This window comes from Lolium perenne, chromosome 4 (assembly GCF_019359855.2).
Source record: "Lolium perenne isolate Kyuss_39 chromosome 4, Kyuss_2.0, whole genome shotgun sequence".
NCBI classification, from domain to species: domain Eukaryota; kingdom Viridiplantae; phylum Streptophyta; class Magnoliopsida; order Poales; family Poaceae; genus Lolium; species Lolium perenne.
This window is the reverse complement of record NC_067247.2, coordinates 161,917,786-161,938,812: the sequence shown is the minus strand read 5'-3', so window position 1 is coordinate 161,938,812 and position 21,027 is coordinate 161,917,786. Positions and strand designations below refer to the sequence as shown.

Below are 21,027 nucleotides of genomic sequence, written 5' to 3'. Positions count from 1 at the left end.
TGTAAACCGTATACATCGAAATAGGAGCTAAGACAGTCCCTATAAGAATTAAGACAGCTCTTCGAAGGAAGTCGTCATTTGTGGCTTTAGAAGTAATGATTTCATCAATCATATCTTTCATGACTAAATTGCCAGTTTTTTTACTAAGAAATCTAGTAGGTATGTTTTTTTTTCCATTCTTCTCCTTCCTCTTCCAAAATATCAGCAGACGACAAGCCTTCATCCTCTAATCCTAGCAAGCATTCCACATCCTCATTTGTTGCCGATATTTCACCCACCCTAGGTTCAATGATGAACCTACCCTTTTCCGCGTCATAAACCTGCATCATGTATTTGACCAATAGTGGCCGTATCTTTCTAGATGGAATTTGGATCATGCATCGGCCAACAACACAAGTGCGTAATTTTTCTCGTTGCTTGTCGGTCATTGCTGCTACGACTTTCTGCACCTAATTATGTCACAGAAAATCTCCCCATCCGGGTCTTGCATCCTGCAGACCAATTGTGAACAACATGAAATTAATACGAGGTAGGCCATAAAATTTTACAACTGCATCACATGAAACTAATACACTATACCCTGGGGTTTAATTACGTCATAACAGATTTCAACATCATGTGACAACATATTCGAACTTCATGTGATAACAGCTTTGAACTTCATGTCATATCAGATATGAACTTCATGTCAAAACACATCTGTACTTCGTCTGCTAACATGTATGAACTTCATGTGATAACAATTCTGTATTCCGTCTGCTAAGAGTTTTGTACTGCGTGTTGTAACATATATGAAGTGCAAGCTAGCACGTTGGGTCGCCTTTGATGCGCCGTGATCTTAAGCCCTAAAAGTCTAAAACACACGATAATGGAGTGCAGAATTAAAAAATGGCAGATCTAAAGATGGTATCATGATAGCTAGGAATAATAAGTTGAGCAGGACACGTCGGAATGTATGCATTTTAATTTTGGTAGGTCATATGTATTCATTGCCAAATTTCAGCAGGACTATGTATACCGCATGTGGTAAGGAAATTAGGGTTGAGGGAGGAGGAGGCTACCGTGACAGAGAGTATGGTCGCGTCAGAGATGATGGTGGCCGCGGCATACCTGCGTTTGTCGAGGCAGAGACGACGGTGGACGCCCTAGAGACGAGGATGGCCGCGGCAGAGACGATGATGGCCGCAGCAGAGACCCACGGTGGCCGCGGGAGAGATCTTGTTCTGGATGCACAGACCACGGTGGCCGCGGCAGAGATGTGCGTCCGACGGTCGGTGATGTGCGGGGTGCCGGACGGTGGTTCAGGTCGGGGCGGCGGACGGTGGTTCAGGTGGGGGGCGGCGGAGGTTTGAAGATGGAGGTTGAGAACTAGGTCAACGTGTCCACGACCTGCACTATTTCTAACCAATGACGCCGCCCAACGCATTGGTTAATCATTAAATGGGCCGAAAGCCCATTAAGTTGTCCCAACACACAATAATGCAATTTACGTCCCATATTTGTAACTATTATTTTCAATGCAAAGTTTGAAATTGCATTGTGGTTTTTACAAATAATAATTTCCAAATTTTACTTCATGCACATTACATCTATGTCTGTAAACTAAGATCTATCATTTATGATGAAAGTTACAATTTTATTGATACATAAAAAATATGAAAAATAATATTAAACAAATTTTGCTGCATCCCTTAAATTTTGTGCAAACAATACTTCACATCACAAGTTTTACATCACAATGTGGTCAAGTGTGCCAAATCATGGCCCATTCCAAGGTGGTTTGGTCATTTTTCTGCCATTCCCCCCTCTTTTCGTCCGAAAACCCCTTTTTCGACACATGTCTACCATGGGGCCACCATGGTGCCAGATCCTAAATTGCTAAAACCTTGGCAACCAAGGTCTCACATCACAATGTGGTCAAGTGTGCCAAATCATGGCCCATTCCAAGGTGGTTTGGTCATTTTTCTGCCATTCCCCCCTCTTTTCGTCCGAAAACCCCTCTTTCGACACATGTCTACCATGGGGCCACCATGGTGCCAGCTCCTAAATTGCTAAAACCTTGGCAACCAAGGTTTCACATCACAATGTGGTCAAGTGTGCCAAATCATGGCCCATTCCAAGGTGGTTTGGTCATTTTTCTGCCATTCCCCCCTCTTTTCGTCTGAAAACCCCTCTTTCGACACATGTCTACCATGGGGCCACCATGGTGCCAGCTCCTAAATTGCTAAAACCTTGGCAACTAAGGTTTCACATCACAATGTGGTCAAGTGTGCCAAATCATGGCCCATTCCAAGGTGGTTTGGTCATTTTTCTGCCATTCCCCCCTCTTTTCGTCCGAAAACCCCTCTTTCGACACATGTCTACCATGGGGCCACCATGGTGCCAGCTCCTAAATTGCTAAAACCTTGGCAACCAAGGTTTCACATCACAATGTGGTCAAATGTGCCAAATCATGGCCCATTCCAAGGTGGTTTGGTCATTTTTCTGCCATTCCCCCCTCTTTTCGTCCGAAAACCCCTCTCTCGACACATGTCTACCATGGGGACACCATGGTGCCAACTCCAAAAAATGAAAACCCATAGCAACCAAGGTGTGATATCACAATGTGCACAAGTGTGCCAAAGCTTGCTCCAATCCATGGTGGTTTAGTCAGTTTTTGGCCATTTCCCCCTCTTTTCGTCCGAAACCCCTCTCTCGACACATCTCCACCATGGGGCCACCATGGTGCCAACTAAAAAATATCAAAACCCATAGAAACCAAGGTGTGATATCACAATGTGCACAAGGGTGCCAAATCTTGCCCCAATCCATGGTGGTTTAGTCAGTTTTTGGCCATTTCCCCCTCTTTTCGTCCGAAAACCCCTCTCTCAACACATCTCCACCATGGGGACACCATGGTGCCAACTCCAAAAAATGAAAACCCATAGCAACCAAGGTGTGATATCACAATGTGCACAAGTGTGCCAAATCTTGCCCCAATCCATGGTGGTTTAGTCAGTTTTTGGCCATTTCCCCCTCTTTTCGTCCGAAAACCCCTCTCTCGACACATCTCCACCATGGGGCCACCATGGTGCCAACTACAAAATATCAAAACCCATAGCAACCAAGATGTGATATCACAATGTGCACAAGTGTGCCAAATATTGCCCCAATCCATGGTGGTTTGGTCAGTTTTTGGCCATTTCCCCCTCTTTTCGTCCGAAAACCCCTCTCTCGACACATCTCCACCATGGGGACACCATGGTGCCAACTCCAAAAAATCAAAACCCATAGCAACCAAGGTGTCACATCAGAAGGTGCACATGTGTGCCAAATCATGCCCCATTCCATGGTGGTTTCATCATTTTTTTGGACATTCCCCCCTCTTTTCGTCCGAAAACCCCTCTCTCGACACATGTCTACCATGGGGCCACCATGGCACCAACGCCTAAACTTGAAAAACCTTGGCAACCAAGGTGTCACATCACAAGCTGCACAACTGTGCCAAATCATGCCCCATTCCATGGTGGTTTGGTCATTTTTTGGACATTCCCCCTCTTTTCGTCCGAAAACCCCTCCGTCGAAACACTTCCCTTTGCTCTACTATATTTACAGGCAAGGACTGTTGCTGATCTGCTCTAATATTTGGATGATTTCTTGCTGATCTGCTCTAATATTTGGATGATTTCTTGCTGATTTGCATATCATTAAATTCACAGCCATGTTACCTAACCATCTATATGCAAATTTGTCACTACTATTACAAATTTGCATTAGTCCTATTTGAACTATTTGAACTATTGGTCCTATTTAAATTTGCAATAGTCCTATTTGAACTATTACACTAGGATTCAGGAAACTCCCTCATCATGTTAATGAAAGACATGCATATTTTTGTTTGCAATGATGGATTACAATTTTTTTGTTTATGTTTGAAACTTCTGCTAAACTTGAGCTGTGCTTCCATTCACAAATTAATGAAACATGCAACCACCATCATTCCAAATGAAACACAGATCTAAGCATCATCACCTACATAATAATTCAACACACAACATAGATCCACACAGATTCAGTAACTAAGACCATCACTATAATAGATGGTCTGACAACTCAGTTCAAAAGCAAACCAAACATTGTTCAACACAGCACACAGCAGTAGTTCCAACATCATAAACCAAAAGCATATCTACAACATCATCCAGAGCAACCACCATCCACAGGAACTAGGCATCATGCATCCTCCATAGCAAGCACCAAGAGAAGCCCATGATGCTCTGCCCTTATCTGCTTGGAGGTGCCAGTATGGGCTAGCTCCTCGCAGTGCTGCCTCAGGCTATGAAGCTTGCCATCCCTGGGCTTCACCTTGTGCCATGGACAGAAGTACCTCCCCCTCTTCTTGAAAGGGAGGACCCAGCCTCCAGCTTCTGCAGCAGCTTGGTCTTGAAGGATCCAATGTTCCTGCTGTCCACGGACTCGGATGAATCCTGGGAGTCATACTGCACAACAACAAAATGTACAAGTTATGATTACAGATACAAAGCAAACATAATGAAATACATGCAATGGTACAGAACAACTTGTATAGCTCACCTCCAGGGAGCCATCTGAATCCTCCAACTCCTCATATAGAGCAGGGACAGGTGGAGCAGGCACTGGTGGAGCAGGCAATGCTGGAGCAGGCACAGGTTCTTCCTCCTCCTGGATTGGAGGAGGGACAGGTTCTAGCTCCTGGATTGGAGGAGGCACATGATCCTCCTCCTCGCGCTTCCGCTTCCTGGAACCTTCACCAGCCTGCATACAAATAAGATAAGTCACCACAGTAATCACCTATAGGAAAATAACATCCAAATACTATGCATACCAAATAGATCATCTTAATTATTCTTTCATTATATCTTATGTATACTCCAAACTACCAAGTCTAAGGGAATTATATTTATAGTTACATTATGCTAGCACCTACCCTGATCATGCTTTCATTATACTATACATTACAGGACCCTTTCAATCATAGCACAGTAATCCCATGATAAATCCCCACATTAATCTCAAAAGGTTAATATTCTCACATTATTCTAGGTCATCAAAATTAGCTGGATGCTTACATTATAATTTTGCAATATAATCAGCACATACTAAATAATTTACAGTACAGCCATGTACATAATTTAAATAAAGGAAATTTCCAAGTAGCAGGACATAGGAGGCTAATTCTTGTCAGTGTAACTGAGATAGATGTATACTGTCTGCTCTGTTAAGCAATGCATCAGAACTGCAATAAGTCAACAAGCAAGTAACTATATCACCTGTAGTCATTATTTTCATGGGATTTATTGATAATTAATGAAAATCTTAAAGAATAACTGATAACTCTTTCGAGGCTTTCCAACTTAGCAAAGATGTGATGTGCAACATCATTAATTCGACCAACGTAAGCTAAACGAAACAGCTAGCATGGTAAGCTAGTAACTATGAAATGAGAACCAGCAGCAATGCAACCATTGCACCTAGCAGGTTATCTTGACATGACTTCCATGACAAAATTGATGAATCAGAACAACAATGAAGCATCCTCCTAAACTACAGTATCTTTTGTTGTGTTCTCTGCTCTAGTTAGGCCGCTCCAATACTATAGTATTTTGAAATCAGTAAGGTTTAACTAAAATATAATGTTTGATGTCATCTACATCCTGGTGTTTAATCATCATCAACGTTTCAAACCACTTGATGCATGTCTGTGTATAAATACTACTATTAAGCCATTGTCTATATCATTGATGCGCTTTGCATTATTTAATGCTGGTAGGTTACATATAATCCTACCAAAACTAGCTTCGGTTCATGCATGTCATTTCAATACGATTGAATGTTATATTTATATAGAAAATCCTACTCGGATCATGGGTGTATATGAACATATTGTGTGAAAACATTTGAAACTATCAATATGCGATAATCTGTGCACCCATGCTTGCCTCTCAGACCAGTTAATCGAAATCAAAAAAAGCCGACAACGCACTAACCTCCATCTGCATGTCGTCCTTGACCTCGCAGACATCGCCGGACGCCTCCGCACCGATCAGATCCGCCACCACCTTCAAGGCCGCGGACGGTTCAGCCTGATCCACCAGATCCGCCACCACCGTGACGGCTGCGGCACCATCAGCGGCAGCATCACCCGCATCGCCCTTCCCTGTAGCAGATTCGTCGCCGTCCACATCCGCCGTTGCCGCCACCAACGGGCCGACGGCGGGAGAGCCGATGACGGAGGTCTCCACGGCGGTCTTCCTCGCACCGTCCGCCGTCTTCTTCTCCTCTCCAGCTCCGCCATCCCCTCCAACCGCCTCCGGCCGCGCATCCCCTTCCACGACCGCCAGCATCTTCACTTCTTTCGCGGCAGCTCTACCAGGTTCCATCGCCGCCAGATCTACTCAATCGCCCACGATCCACTGCCTAACCTACGGGCGGAGTGACAGGGAGAGAGACGAGGGTTTTTTGGCGGAGAGATGGAGCTCGAAGAAGTGGGGAACGGGGGGAAATGGAAGCGGACGAGCGGTTCCAGGACTTTTATATGCCCCGACGCCTCCGCTCCCTCGCCACGTCTGTCTACACGTCACCGACGCCTTCCCTTCCTTGCCACGTTACACGCCACGTCATCCCCGTATACGTACAGAATACAGTATAACTGACTCCCGCTCTGCCCGCTATACCCTACGCCGAAGCGGTATCGGCTAATCTTGACCGTCCTTGTGTTTTTCAGCTGAACGTCGTTCGCCAGGGGGGGGACACCGGAGCACAGGCGATGCAACAAACAAATTAATTTATCTCTCTCTCTTCCTCCCTACCCCCCCCCCCCACCCCCCTATCTCCCTCTATCTCTCTCCTTCCCCTCTATCTGCCGCTCACTCTCTCTCCTGGTGTAAAGTAGAACATGTATGTACGATTATTTCTTCCGAAATATCAATACAACTCGAAGATGCATACATTCATATCATTGCTCGTTCGCTCGTACATACATACACCATCTAAAAAATAGAGCTTGATGCATGGAGCTTGAATGCTGACAAAATTGATGAATCTTCCGAGTGTGCAAACCACGGGGGCATATAGAATGCACTAGGACTATCAGGTGCACTAATGTACTAAGCATCCACAGACACACGATCAAGAAATCAGTGACCCAGATATAAGGAGAGACAGACCACGTTCCTTTTGAATGTACCCCTCGGCTGCTATGCTATTGCAGCAAAAGAACGTGGTTTCTTATGGGTTCCACAACAGTTTCGGCTATGGTTGAACAGATTTGCCAAACATATTATCATGAAAAATAATTATGTTTTAGAAAATCATGAAATAATTATGATTTTATACAAGTTTCATGATAAAGATGTGTTTTGTGCAAGTTCATTTCAGATTTGTGCAATATGATCAAGATGTGGTTTCATGTGGGTTTTCTTCATGAAAACTGGGAGAAGAACCCACTGGAAACTTTTACTCTATCCGTTTTATGAAAGTTGTCTGAGGTTTAATTTCTTAAAATTCGAATGCGTATAGATACTATTTAGTGTCTAGATACATCTAAATTTAGATAAAACTAGGAAAAATACCCGTGCGTTGCTACGGCCAAACAAAAATAGACGTCTCAGCCAGAACTGATTGTACCCCTCAATCTTCTGTTTTCATATAGCTTCACCGAACTTCCATACACCGATTGATTGTACGCTTGCTTTTCTCAACTGGGCCTCTGAATCTCCTCTTGTTTCACCTTTGCGAGTCGAAGTAATTTCCAGAAAGACACAGAGGAGCTCTCATGCGTGGACCAGCAGTAGCCCTGTTCTCTCCTCTTTGTTGGAAGATGAGTACTTCCTCCGTCCTACAAAATATGTCGAAGATTTATCAAAATTTAGATGTATCTATTACTACTTAGTATCTAGATATATCCAACTTTTGACAAAAGCCTCGGACATGTTTCGTGGGACGGATGGAGTAATAAACTTTGTAATTGATTAAAAGAAATTAGGAAGTCAGGAATGTAAATGATAACATTAGACTGTTTGGTTCCATATTTTTCCTAGAATCTTTTTAAAAGCAGTTTAATGGAGGCAATAAATATGCTTTGTGAAACAATTTATCAAGGTGGTGAGAACAATTAACCTTTTTTTGCCGAAGTAGATGAATTAACATCGTTGGTGTAGTTTATTTCGAATACAGGTAGCTGAGGTATTTAGTCAAACACGATTTTCACATAGTACAATTTTTTTTCCTCCACGACTCAGCCCAGATATTCCGAAGTACCAAAGTAAGTAGTGCTCACCTCTTTTTTCCACGAAGCACTGGCAGCCGCGGATGACCATGACCTCCTCGTAACGAAGCGCCTCAACTCAGTGTCTCCCGCCCTGCCGGCAACCGGCGCGCATACACGCTGGCCGTCTGGCGTCTGCACGCCGCTAGCTGGTCGTCTGCGTGTACGCGCGCATGCGCTCTAAGCCGGTCGGTCCGTGTTTTCCCTTCACACCGGCGGCGGTCGATGATGGCGGCATAGCGATTTGTGCACCTCCTCTACTTCTGCACGACTGCACCAATGCATCTCCCGGTGCTGGCTGCCCGTAGGATTTGGTTTCCCCACGGCACGATCTGCACCAGAATGGCTCCGTGTCATCCCGGTGGCATTGAATTGCACGCCCGCAGAGTTCACCGTCTCCCTGAACCTGCGCGAACGTACGTACCTCCCGGTCCTCTGCCGCCAGTTACATCGAACCCGAGCTGACCCTGACGGCCGGTGCCCGCCGTTTCTTCCTTCCCAAGCTAGCGCTGGCGGTTGGGTTTTCAAGGTTGTGTCTGTGTGACATGGTCGTGAACCCCGCCGTGGCTTCCTTCCCAAAGCTGTTGGCCATGGACGTGACCCAGAGCTCCCGTCGCTAGGCATTGTTCTACCTAGGCTCACGTTTGGACATCGGCCGCAGCAGGCTCCGGCCCTGTAGCGCCCGCCGGCCCCCTCAAAGCTTCGATCCAGGCCCGGGTATGTTCGATCCCGCCATGGATATTTTCGATCGGCAGGCACACGGCGTCTCTTTTGTGTGCGACGTACCCAGTCAGCACCGACCCAGCGCGGCTCCATCGTCATGGAGAGCATGATCTAGGTGCCGAAGCCAGAGCCACCTCGCTCGCGTGCGTCCTGCTATCTGTTGTCGCGGACGTCCAGGTCCTCTCTCTTCCGTTGTAAATCAAGGTGTGGGATAGATTGCTTCGATGGAATTCGATCTGATAGCGAGATTTCGAGGTCTCCAAGGAGGCGGCCGATCTGATTTCTTGATTCCAGAGTATGTGGCCTAGCAGGATTCGTTCCCTACGTATATATATGGGCAGGAGACTGGAACCGACACGACTTGGTATTTCCATCCGGTGAGTACGAAGACGTTCTTTTTCCTGGAATCGATCGGAGGAAAAGGGGCGACGGACGAAACGGACGACAGAAACACACGTACCAAACCACGGAAACATTACTCCCTTTATTATTAGGTATAGACTAGCAAAAGTGCCCGTGCGTTGCACCGGGTCTGGATAAGAAAGTACCTAAACAAACCATCTGTGTTGATAATTCTCCTCTTTATCGCCATTGTCGATGATGGTCTTATTTTCTCCTATTTATAATAATAGTAGATTGCAAAGCATCTCACCACACCAACTTGTAATACCACAATCCTGTGATAATGGTGGGCATCATTCTTAAATTTGGGTAAGACGTAAATTCAAATGAAGGGATCTCGGATCATAAAATGCGCTGCTTGTTGTTTTCAAGGTGGCTTGTTATAACCCAGGAAACTACGCATATAAACCTTTGGGACTCTATATACGGGAGAGAAGTGGGACACTCCATAGAAAATATCTGCGTGTTAACGTGTTAGGCCACAACGATACCAATGATCAGCTAGAGATAATGATGGGGGAACAAATAAAGAGCTCGGCCCACACTCAGCGATAGGAAGTGACTGGGAACGAAGAGATTATCGAACGCATTGGATACGGAATGATTCCCTCCATTCCTTCAGGCCCATTGAACTACGAGTTGTTTTTAAAATTTCAAATTTTTAAAAAATGTTTTTTACGAGACACTTGTGAAACCATGTGTTGGTATAAATTGTGTGCAATACCTCTCAAGCTAGTTTATATGTTAATTGATCGTAGATATGACACTAATTAGTACGCAGCAGATTGATATAATTTTTTTGGTTTTTCTTATGTTGCATATATGTATATACATTAATTTTTGGGCAATTATCTTGAACAGATATGATTGAAATTTTCCATATTTAATACTGTTTTTGGCCAGATATGATTGAAATTTTCCATATTTTTGAGAAAAGCACTAAGTAGATTTGCACGCTCAAAGGGATTATTATGAAGCCGTAGCTAGCAGATTGCATCAACCAGGTGGAGGGAGCTGAACTGAAGCATCATGCATGACCGCTTGCTTTTGGCGCTCAGCTGGTGCTCGTTCCTTCGTTCCCACGCCGTGGCTCGACTTTCTTTCCAGTCGGTCCCGTATGTGCCTTCTGTTTTTGTTTCTTTCCTTCCATTCTCTCTTTGGCATCGATCTGATATTTTGGATCCACCACGGGATACGACGGGTTAGCAGTGCTTGCTATTTTAAAGACACCTTGCTGACAATACAGGCAATTAGCAAGGTATATGAGCAGGTGTAAGTCCATACAATATAGCGAGGTGGGATTATTCAACTATCCTTTTCCGTGCTGTTATATTTTGAGAGAGAACCGGCAGGTGGAGGACTGGTTCATTTCTGAAGTGCGCTGGGCCGACAACAAATGTTTTTCAAGGCCCACTCCGGACGGACGAGAAGCAAACCGTTTCAGACTTACGAGTTACGAAACAATTACTAATCGGTGGCACATGCTGTAATATTCACAAAAAATTAAGGATAATTTTAAAACGGATCAAAAAACAGGGGAGAAACCTTACTTTCTTTATTATTAGGTATAGATTTCGACATGTTTCGTGAGATGGAGGAAGTATATTTATTGAGTTTTTCAGATATATCCTTCCTCTTTTTTGGTGTATTATTTTTTTCTCTGATGCTCATGCATGCTAAATATTAGTGACTTGTATAAGAAACACATGTATATGCAGTATGGCCAAGGCACTACGTGTTTCTCGATCTTTGTCACGTCAGCAGGCCGGACTAGATGAGAGTTGCTGGCAGTTTTCCAATATATAAAAGATAATCCCTGAAATAAATAGGGATGGGTTGGTGTTGCATCTTGCATGTGGCGCCACGACTCTGTCGACGCTGCAATCTGGATCATTCCAAATTCAAGGTCCCATCCCAACTGCTTGTTGTTGGAAATGAACCAAAAGTCTCTTTTGTCATGTGCCAAACTCCACTTCCCGTATCTTCTTACTCTATGTCCTCTTGAAGCAATGTGTGTTATCTTGTCGATAGAAACGTCGAGGTCAAAAACTTGTATGTGTCAAAACGTATGCAGATGGCCCTCCACAAAATTATCCTGTCAATAAGTGATTTAAAAAAAATGGGAGCACCGCTCCCGTCTGTGCATCAAATTGCTGCACACGTCCTCACGATAAGTGATAAAATTTCTTTCCATTTTATTCACATGTATGCTTTGCAAGCATCCACGAGAACAAGCCGGATAGCACTTCCTATCAGTAGATGAAGTAGCTAACTATAAACCGCAGCAGCTCTTATCCATTCCATGTGGCCTCTCCCTATCTTCATTTTTCTCTTCTCCGATGAGCGATGACTGAAGCGAAACAGGGAAAATAAGTTTGGAGCCTACCCCGATGTACCTCATCGGGTAGGGATCTGACATATATATTTGACGTATTGTAGAGTTACAATATGTATACGATACGTATACAAGTATAATTCTAACACGAGAACCAACCTGAGGTTGGGTGGTTAGGAGGGTGGTTGTACCCCCAGCCCACCAGAGTTCAAATCCCAGATTTGACATCTGTGTGTCTCATAAAGGCGGAATATTCATTCAGTGGGAGGCGACGTTCCCGTCGACAGCGAGGCGCCTGTGGTGACTTCGTTAATTTCAAGATCCAATCCGCCGGCTCAGTCTTCCGAAGGTGCTCATAGGGGTAGGGTGTGCGTGTGTGCGTTCATAGGGGTGAGTGTATGCGCGTGTATGTGAGCGCCTGCGTTTGTACTGTGTTTCTCAAAAAAAAAAAGTATAATTCTAACACCCTCCCTCAATCTCAACTAGGGAAAGATTGAGATTGCGCTTACAATGCTCATATAAAGGTAAAGGGAGAGGCTTAGTAAAAATATCAGCAACTTGATCCTTCGATGAGATGAACCGAATCTGCAGTTGCTTCCGAGACATGCGCTCACGGACGAAGTGAAAATCAACTTCAATGTGCTTCGTCCTTGCATGAAAGACTGGATTAGATGACAAATAGGTAGCACCAATATTGTCACACCAGAGTATCGGAGGCTGAATTTGAGCAACACCAAGCTCCTTCAATAATGACTGTACCCAAATAAGCTCAGCTGTAGCATTACGAAGGGCCTTGTATTCTGATTCTGTACTAGACCGAGAGACAGTAGACTGCTTGCGAGCACTCCAGGCGATCAAATTACCACCATAGAAGATAGCATACCCTCCCGTGGATCGCCTGTCATCCATATTGCCAGCCCAATCCGCATCTGAAAAGGCTGAAAGCAGTGTAGAGGAGGATGATCGAAACAACAAGCCAGTATCAACTGTAACGAACATAGCGAAGAATACGCTTAACAGCCGACCAATGTGGTGTGCGAGGCTCATGAAGATACTGACACACCTTGTTCACCACAAACGATAAATCAGGTCGTGTCATAGTCAGGTACTGAAGGCCACCAACAAGACTGTGATACTGAGTAGCCTCCTCAGGAGAGAGCAAATCACCATCAGTACTGCAAAGACGCTTAGAGGATGCCATGGGTGTAGTCACAGGAGCGCATTTCAACATGCCAGCACGAGCAAGAAGCTCAAGTGCGTACTTACGCTGTCGAAGGAGAAGACTGCCAGAGGAGGGTGAGGACACCTCAATCCCCAAGAAGTAATGTAGAACTCCTAGATCCTTGACAGAGAACTCAGAACGAAGCTGACTGATCAACTTAGGAATAACAGCAGCTGTAGAACTGAGAACGATAATATCATCCACATAAATCAACAGATAGACTGTAATATCAGAACGCCGAAGAACAAACAACGACGTATCAGTCACAGAAGGAGAGAATCCCAATGACCCAAGCACAGAGCTGAGACGTGCATGCCATGCACGAGGAGCTTGCTTCAGTCCATATAGGGACCTAATGAGCTTGCAGTAGTGATCAGGCTTATCAGGATCAACAAAACCAGGTGGCTGGCGCATATATACAACTTCATCCAAATAACCATTGAGAAAGGCGTTCTGAATATCAAGTTGACGAAGGTGCCATCTGTGAGAGAGAGCCATAGCTAGCAATAGACGAATAGTGGCTGGCTTGACCACAGGACTGAAAGTCTCATCATAGTCTAGACCATAACGCTGCTTGTACCCCTTGGCAACAAGACGCGCCTTGTACCTTTCAATAGAACCATCTGCATGAAGTTTCACCTTGAACACCCATCGAGAGTCAATTAAATTCACACCAGAAACGGGAGGAACCAAGCGCCAAGTCTGGTTTGCTTGAAGAGCAGAAAATTCAGTCTCCATAGCATCACGCCAGTGTGAGGTGCGAAGCGCCTCTTTGTAATCACGAGGTTCAAGAGTGTGCTTCAGTGCCGCATGAGCTGTAAGTACACAAGTCCAAGCAACTGTGCCATCAGTACGCTTTTTAGGCTGATGTATACCGTGTCGCCGACGTGTCATAGGTCCAGAGGGCGGTGCAGAGGGCGGTGATGTGACCACTGGCGTTACTGTATCAGGCGCTGCAGGCGAAGAATCAATGTCAGCAGGTGCAGAAGTGCAGACAGCGGAAGAATCGGCCGACCGACCAGGCGCTGCGGGCGAAGAATCTGTGTCAGCAGGTGTAGAAGTGCAGACAGAGTCAGTGGCCGCTCCTGCTGGTGTGGCCAGGTCTTCAGACGCGCAGACCTGGTGCAGCGGGCCATGCAGTGAGCCAGAGGACGACGCAGACGACGACGCAGACGCGCGCATGCGCTGCTCGTCATGCAACAGCAACTGCTGCTGGGCATGCAGCAGCGGGGCATGCAGGTGCTGCTGGGCATTCAGCACGCCATGCTGCGGCTCGGACGGTGCTGGTCGGGAGCCCGAGGCGGGGACCGAAGCGGGCGCAGAGCTGGGCGCGGAGCCCGAGGCGGGGCAACAGCCATGCGTGACGGCTCCCGGCTTGGCTTGCACAGAGCCCAAGGCAGAGCCTAGCTCAGTGAAAGGAGCTGTGCATGGGTGCACGCAGCCCGAGACACTCCCATGCAGGCCATGATCAACGTAAGCATCCGATGGCGTTGGAGTAAAAACGTCGAGCCGACTCCCGCGTCCGATACCTGCACCATGGTCAGCAAGCAATGGCAAGGCATGTGCAATATCCATAAAGCGGTCAGCTGAAAGTAAAGAAGACTCCGACACAGGAGGTAGATCATGAGAGTTGGGCATGTTGGCAAAGGGAAAAACGTTCTCGTCAAAAATAACGTCCCTAGATATGTAGACACGATTAGACGGAACATGAAGACATTTGTATCCCTTATGAAGAGAGCTATAGCCCAGAAACACACACTTCTTCGAACGAAAATCAAGTTTATGATTGTTATAGGGGTCGAAGGTGTGGCCAGCAAGCACACCCAAACACCTTAAAAAAGGTATAGTCAGGTGTTTCATTAAGAAGTCTCTGAAGAGGTGTTTGCATCGTAATGGTGCGACTAGGAAGCCTGTTAATGAGGAAACAAGCAGTAGAGAAAGCATCATTCCAATAACACAAGGGAACCGATGCATGTGCTAGTAAAGTAAGACCGGTTTCAACAATGTGACGGTGCTTACGTTCAACGGTGCCATTTTGTTGATGTGTGTGAGGACAAGACACACGATGTGAGACACCCAGATTATGAAAGAAGGGATGAAGTTTCTCATATTCCCCACCCCAATCAGTTTGTACATGAATAATTTTGTGATTCAGGAGACGTTCAACATGTTTTTGAAATTGGAGAAACACATCATAGACATCAGATTTATGTTTGAGTAAATAGAGCCAAGTGAAACGACTATAAGCATCAATAAAACTCACATAAAAACGATGTCCACTAACAGAGGTTTGAGCAGGACCACAAACATCAGAATAAATAATCTCTAATGGAAACTGTGTTACACGAGTAGACAAGGAAAAGGGCAACTGATGGCTCTTCCCTTGCTGACAAGCATCACAAACAGACTCAATTTTATTGGACTCATGTGTAGATGGTAACTCATGACTACGAAGAACATGTTGAACGACTTGTAATGCTGGATGTCCTAGACGATGATGCCACATATCACGCGACACCTTAACACTGGAAAGGGCTTGCTTGATGACAGGTGCTTTAATCTCATAGAGACCTCCACTGCAACGACCTCTAAGGATGGGTGCTCTCGTGTCCAGGTCCTTTACAAAAAGATCATAAGGATGAAGTTCAATGAACACATTATTATCATGGGAAAGTTTACTCATGGATAACAAATTTCTAGTGGCTTTAGGAACATGAAGGACATTTTTTAGAGCTAGAGACCTAGAAGACGGAGTGGATAAAATAGCTTGACCAACATTATGAATATGCATACCTGTTCCATTAGCTGTATGGACCTGATCAGTGCCATGGTAGGGCTCGCGTGAAGTAAGCTTGTCCAGCTCGCTAGTAATGTGGTGAGTGGCACCGGAGTCCGCATACCACGCCGGGTCTACGGACTGTGAAACACCCTGAGAGCCATGAGCGGCAGACATTGCCATAGCAAGTTGCTTCTCTGTAACACTCCCATCGTTGCCAAGACCAAGGAAATCACGGTTGAACCTCTTGTAACACCGAGAGGCCACATGGCGTGGAGTCCCACACAGCTGACAGACAACAGGAGTACGCCCACCATTCTGCTTGGACGTGGTTGTAGGTGTGGTCTTGGCGGATGGTGCAGGGGGGCGGGGTCCACCACGGCTGGCCCCATAGGCAGTTGTAGGTGCAGAGAGTGCAACAATGTGTGCAGCAGGATAATGCGAGGTGCCATTCGAGCGACGCTGAGCAAATTTGCGCTGTTCTGTAGCCTGAAGTTGAGAGAACAAGTCGCGAATTGCTATAGGAGTGGTACGGTTCGTCACCACTTGGTAGAGAGCATCATACTCCTCATCAAGTCCAGCAAGTATGTATGAGACAAACTCCGCATCGCGCAGGGGCTCGCCAATGCTGGTGAGGGAATCTGAGAGGGCCTTCATCTGATGAAAGTAAGTATTAATTGTCTTGTTTCCTTTCTTCAGTTCAGCCATCTCCTGTCGAATCGCAGAGGATCGAGCAATAGAGGTGGAGGCGAAGGCTCCACTGAGGGTCTCCCAAGCCTCGCGAGAGGTGCCTGAAAACATGATCATGCCGAGGACGCCTTCAGTCATCGAGGAGACAAACCCAGAGAGAATAGCTTGGTCCTGCTGAGTCCAGTGTTGGTGAGCCGGATTTGGCGCATGATGCATGGCACCGGCCTGAGAAACGACAACATGAGGACTAGGACACGGAAGGGAGCCATCAACATATCCCATGAGCATGTGACTGCGAAGAAGCGGACCGACTTGGGCACGCCAGAATAGATAGTTCTCGCTTGTCAATCTGATGGTGATCGACGAGGCTATAGTAACAACCGGTGGCAGGCCATGTGCTGGAAACGGTTGATGGTGAAAGCCATGTTGAAACCCCTGCTGAAACGGAGGCACCGGCGGTGTAGCAGCAGCAGGGCCCGACGGCAATGGTGGAGTAGAGCCGTAAGGGGGCAAAGCTAGTGCTGTAGTCGGTCCAGGCGTGCCAAACCCTAAGGAGGGTGACGCCATGGGCGGAGGCGCGTAGTACCCAGGGTAACCTGCCGGGTAGTACCCGGGGTAACCTGAAAGATGACCCAAACTGCCGGATCCTTGACTGAGAGAGGCGGCAACCGATGCCGCATCGGTGTAGAGGGCCGTGTTGAACACCCTCGGCAGGTCTGGGGGTAGCACAGCGAAACCCGGCGGCGGCAGGGTCGCGGGCGACGTGGATAGTACAGGCGCCGGCAGGAACGCGTTGGGCACAGGCGTCGGCAGTGAAACATCGGGCACGGACGCCGGTGGTTGCGCGCCCAGAGTCGCAGCTTGCGGCGCCGACGAAACAACGATCGCGGGCGGCGGCGCCACGCCTGAAGTTGAGGTCGCGGTGGGATCTGTCACCACCGGAACAGGCGCAGATTCAGAGGAGGATGCCATCGCGGCGGCAGAGGAGGGCACGGCGCGGAGGACGCCGGCGGGCAGCGGAAGACGGCGGCGGCAGAGCTAGGTCACAACCTCCGCTCTGATACCATGAAGCGAAACAGGGAAAATAAGTTTGGAGCCTACCCCGATGTACCTCATCGGGTAGGGATCTGACATATATATTTGACGTATTGTAGAGTTACAATATGTATACGATACGTATACAAGTATAATTCTAACAATGACATGCGTAACTCTCCATTCTGATTTGTTCGCATTTTCTTTCATCGGTTCTATTATTAATTAGACAATTCACCACTTGCTCATCGAAGCTGCACCGAATGAGCGAACGTAAACCTTTACGGTGCAGTATGTAGATAATTAGTACGATGGTGCTCTGCATCGGCCGGCAGAGCTAACTGCCGACCAGCCGCCTCCCCGATGTCTGGTTTTATTAAACGCAAGAGAGTTGAGCTGTCCGACCACTGCAGTCTGCAGCATACACCCCACCGTCCAACATTCCATTTTAAGTTTGCAAAATTTGTCGTAATATTTTCCCGCGGTGTGTCAAAGTAGTGCAAACAAGCATTGTAATATTTCCAAAGCACTAACACATCGAAACTATGTGCCTGCAATATATTATCGTTGGTCGAGAAAATACTCCAAGGAAAAGCCATCGTCTGTATGCAACAACGTGAAAAAACGTTTGCAACATGCATGAAACATTTTGCATATGAAACCTAGAGTCATTGTAGCAGATCGTCCGTTTGTTTGCAACAAACAAAAACGAGTTTCTAGCATGTCGGGAGAACATATGAGACATCAAAAACTAAAAAATCACTAACATTTTATTCTTCAATACCAATCTAAATGAATGAACTCGTTAGCAATGAATTTGGACCACACCCCGGTCGCCATAACTGGCAACCCAAAACTCAATCTACCGGATAACCCCATCTTCCTTGATCTTAAGCATAGGTAGATGGCTACGATTTTGCGCTCTAACTCGAGACCACCTTGGATCGCCCATAGCAACATGATTAGCGATGTTGTAGGAGAACAAGGGGGCAAAGATGATGGACGTTTATAACATATACGATAAGTGATGGGAGAATACCTAGCAACGAGGGAGGAGACACTCGGGACGGGAGATATGGAGTGCACCTAGGATACCTATAGGGTTTGGATGGTTTATAACAAGACAATGAGAAACTAATGCTTCAAGGTGTTTAAGATCCTTAGTTCAAGTTGCTAGATGGGTGTGTAAACGTTGTCCCCCAGATATGAGAAGAGATGACCTTATATTGGATGTAGTTTATGTTTTCTTGAGTCATAGGTGTAGCCAAATCTTATCTTGTCATTTGAAAAAACTTAGCATTTTCATGACTGATGAGTCGATTTTATATAGTGCCCCATCTAGCAATTATTATGTCCATTACACATGATTACTTGTTTCCAATTTTTTTCATGTGAGCTTTGCACAACTATTACTTCCATTAGGATTTTATTGATTTTTCTTCTCATTGGTGTGTAGCCGGTGTTCTAGATATTTATGAACAAAGCATGAAGAAAGGAGCTAAAATGAGACAATATGGAGAAGTTACACACACTATGACTTAGCCATTTGAAGGATGAAAATGTGACATTTTTTCATCATAAGATATTAAAGATCTAAGACTATCATGGAGGCAATTTGGAACAAAAATCCCCTTTATGAGGACGACTGCATGTGTTAGTTGGATATACAACGAGGTGTAACATGGTCACTAGGGGCAAAATGAAAATTTATAAATATAGTGTAATATGATAATGCTTAAAATGCATGGTAGGTATCATAGAAAAAAAAATCCTCCACTAGTGCCTAATGCGTAATATGATAAGCTGTATCCATCAAGCCCTCAAATGACCTCCAATGGCTATGGAGAAACAAGATTCTGCCCAATCTTGTAGACAACAGGTCGCTTTTCCTTTTGTTTACTTATCTTGTTTTCTCCTAGTTGCATAATAACTCAGCTTAAGGTACTACTCCTTGGTTATCACGGACGTACTTCCTTGGTTTAAAGGTTTTTTTGTTACACAAAAGTAGAGAAATACAATTTTAAGTTTCTTTTCTCTAAGGGTGGTCCGATTTATATGACTCTTAGGATATTTTTCCTGAAAGATTCTTTTGCATTATATTTCAAAAATTTATTTTTAATTTGCAGAACCTCTCTTGAAAGATTTCTTTGTTTCGTTTACGGTGCAATCCAACAAACCGTGTCCAATCACACCCAAAGGGCTAAGCCGGCCGTGCATATTAAGTGTGCAATATGCTCTGGCCTGCTTTCTGATAAAAGTGTTTTGGCTAACCACATACCACCAGAGACCATGTCAATGCTCTTCTTCTAATCACGGTTAGTATATTGGTGGCCATTTTGGCTCTCCTTGTTTGTTTCGAGCCTGTTTTACTTGTCTGTTCCACAACATTCTGCAAGTTGTCGATCTTTTTGGAACATCTCCCGGATGGATTTTCCATCATCCATGTGGCGCGATGAGCATCCTGAGTCATCCCTGAGCCGGAGATGGTGATCCACCAGGGAAAAGAACAGTGATTTCGCCAGGCGGGCAAAGAAAATGTAGTATGTGGTGGCTCGAGCTCGATAGGCTCCGCCGGACGTGAACGGGACGTGGCACCTACATGTAGTATGTTTCGTCTTAGCAACTATTGCGATCAGCGGCTACCCACCGCGTCCAGATGCCCAATCGATTTCATGCACACTTTTGCTCAACAACTCTACTCATTTCGATCGATGGATTGGGAACTAGCGGTCGAACTGATTGCTGCTACATAAATCTAACGGACTTTGTCCTTTCAGAAAAATTAGATACGGAGTAGATTACTTTCCTCAACGAAAAGTTTCATTCTACACTCAAGTTCTAGCCTGTCATGGTACAGGCTGAAGCATTGAAGCTCAGGCCATGGTACATGCTGCTGCTGCGGTTCGTGCTCTGTCGTGCAGGAATGCTAAGAGGCTGTTTGATTCAAAAGATTCTAAAAGCATGGAAATAGAAAAAACGCAGGAATAATATATCAAGTCATGTGAAATCCTACATGAATAGAGAACCAATCTATGGTTGGGTGATTAGAATGGCAGTGACCACTAGTAGAAAAAGGGGCTTCCATACCACCTCATTAGTCTCCAAAATTTTTGAACCGCGATAAATGGGGTCTTTAGTCGCGGTTCTGCAGGCGAAGCGCGACCAAATGTGGAGAAAGACCTGTACGAATTTCTTACAAAGCAGAACCTCAAAAGTGAAATGCCTGATGACCTTTAGTCGCGTGCTCAGTCGACAGCTGGTGGTTGGGCGGGCCTTTAGTCCCGGTTGGCCTGGCCAACCGCGACTAAAGGTCATCAGGCCGGACCCGAGGGTTTTTAGTCGCGGTTGGCCAGACCAACCAGGATTAAAGGCTCACCCCTATAAATGCTCCTGCAGCTCTTCACTTGTGTGTGTGAGAACTTGGTGTTCAACTTCTATTGACAAGAGGTGGTGGGTTTGGCTTTGATCCTCTTATGCACACAAGGTGTTCGATGAAATGCTCGAGAGCATGATATGAAGTGTTCGAGCCACACTTAAGCTTTCTCATTTATTTTTCCTCC

At 45.8% G+C, this 21,027-nt stretch overlaps 2 protein-coding genes across 2 annotated transcripts; both read right to left on the bottom strand.

Moving 5' to 3' along the window:
- Positions 1–3,997: 3,997 nt before the first annotated feature.
- LOC127348718 (uncharacterized) lies at positions 3,998–6,610 on the bottom strand. Its single transcript, XM_051374645.2, has 4 exons — positions 6,006–6,610; positions 4,573–4,773; positions 4,367–4,478; positions 3,998–4,011 (listed from the first exon to the last, which is right to left on the bottom strand). Exons 1-4 carry the CDS (start codon positions 6,396–6,398, stop codon positions 3,998–4,000), a joined length of 720 nt encoding a protein of 239 aa, XP_051230605.2. The 5' UTR covers positions 6,399–6,610.
- Positions 6,611–11,681: 5,071 nt separating this feature from the next.
- Positions 11,682–17,404, bottom strand: LOC139839185 (uncharacterized). The gene is made up of 4 exons (XM_071829232.1): positions 15,760–17,404; positions 12,804–14,495; positions 12,254–12,682; positions 11,682–11,821 (listed from the first exon to the last, which is right to left on the bottom strand). The coding sequence occupies exons 1-4, from the start codon at positions 17,402–17,404 to the stop codon at positions 11,682–11,684; spliced, it is 3,906 nt and encodes a 1,301-aa protein (XP_071685333.1).
- Positions 17,405–21,027: the final 3,623 nt, after the last annotated feature.

Coding starts and splice junctions, on each gene's coding strand:
- LOC139839185 (XM_071829232.1), bottom strand. CDS start 17,404: ATGGCATCCTCCTCTGAATCTGCGCCTGTTCCGGTGGTGACAGATCCC. Junction 12,683..12,803: donor GTTTGTGGTGAACAAGGTGT/GTCAGTATCTTC, acceptor CACTGCTTTCAG/CCTTTTCAGATGCGGATTGG. Junction 11,822..12,253: donor TTTACCTTTATATGAGCATT/GTAAGCGCAATC, acceptor TATATATGTCAG/ATCCCTACCCGATGAGGTAC.
- LOC127348718 (XM_051374645.2), bottom strand. CDS start 6,398: ATGGAACCTGGTAGAGCTGCCGCGAAAGAAGTGAAGATGCTGGCGGTC. Junction 4,774..6,005: donor AGGACGACATGCAGATGGAG/GTTAGTGCGTTG, acceptor ATTTGTATGCAG/GCTGGTGAAGGTTCCAGGAA. Junction 4,479..4,572: donor ATTCAGATGGCTCCCTGGAG/GTGAGCTATACA, acceptor GTTGTTGTGCAG/TATGACTCCCAGGATTCATC.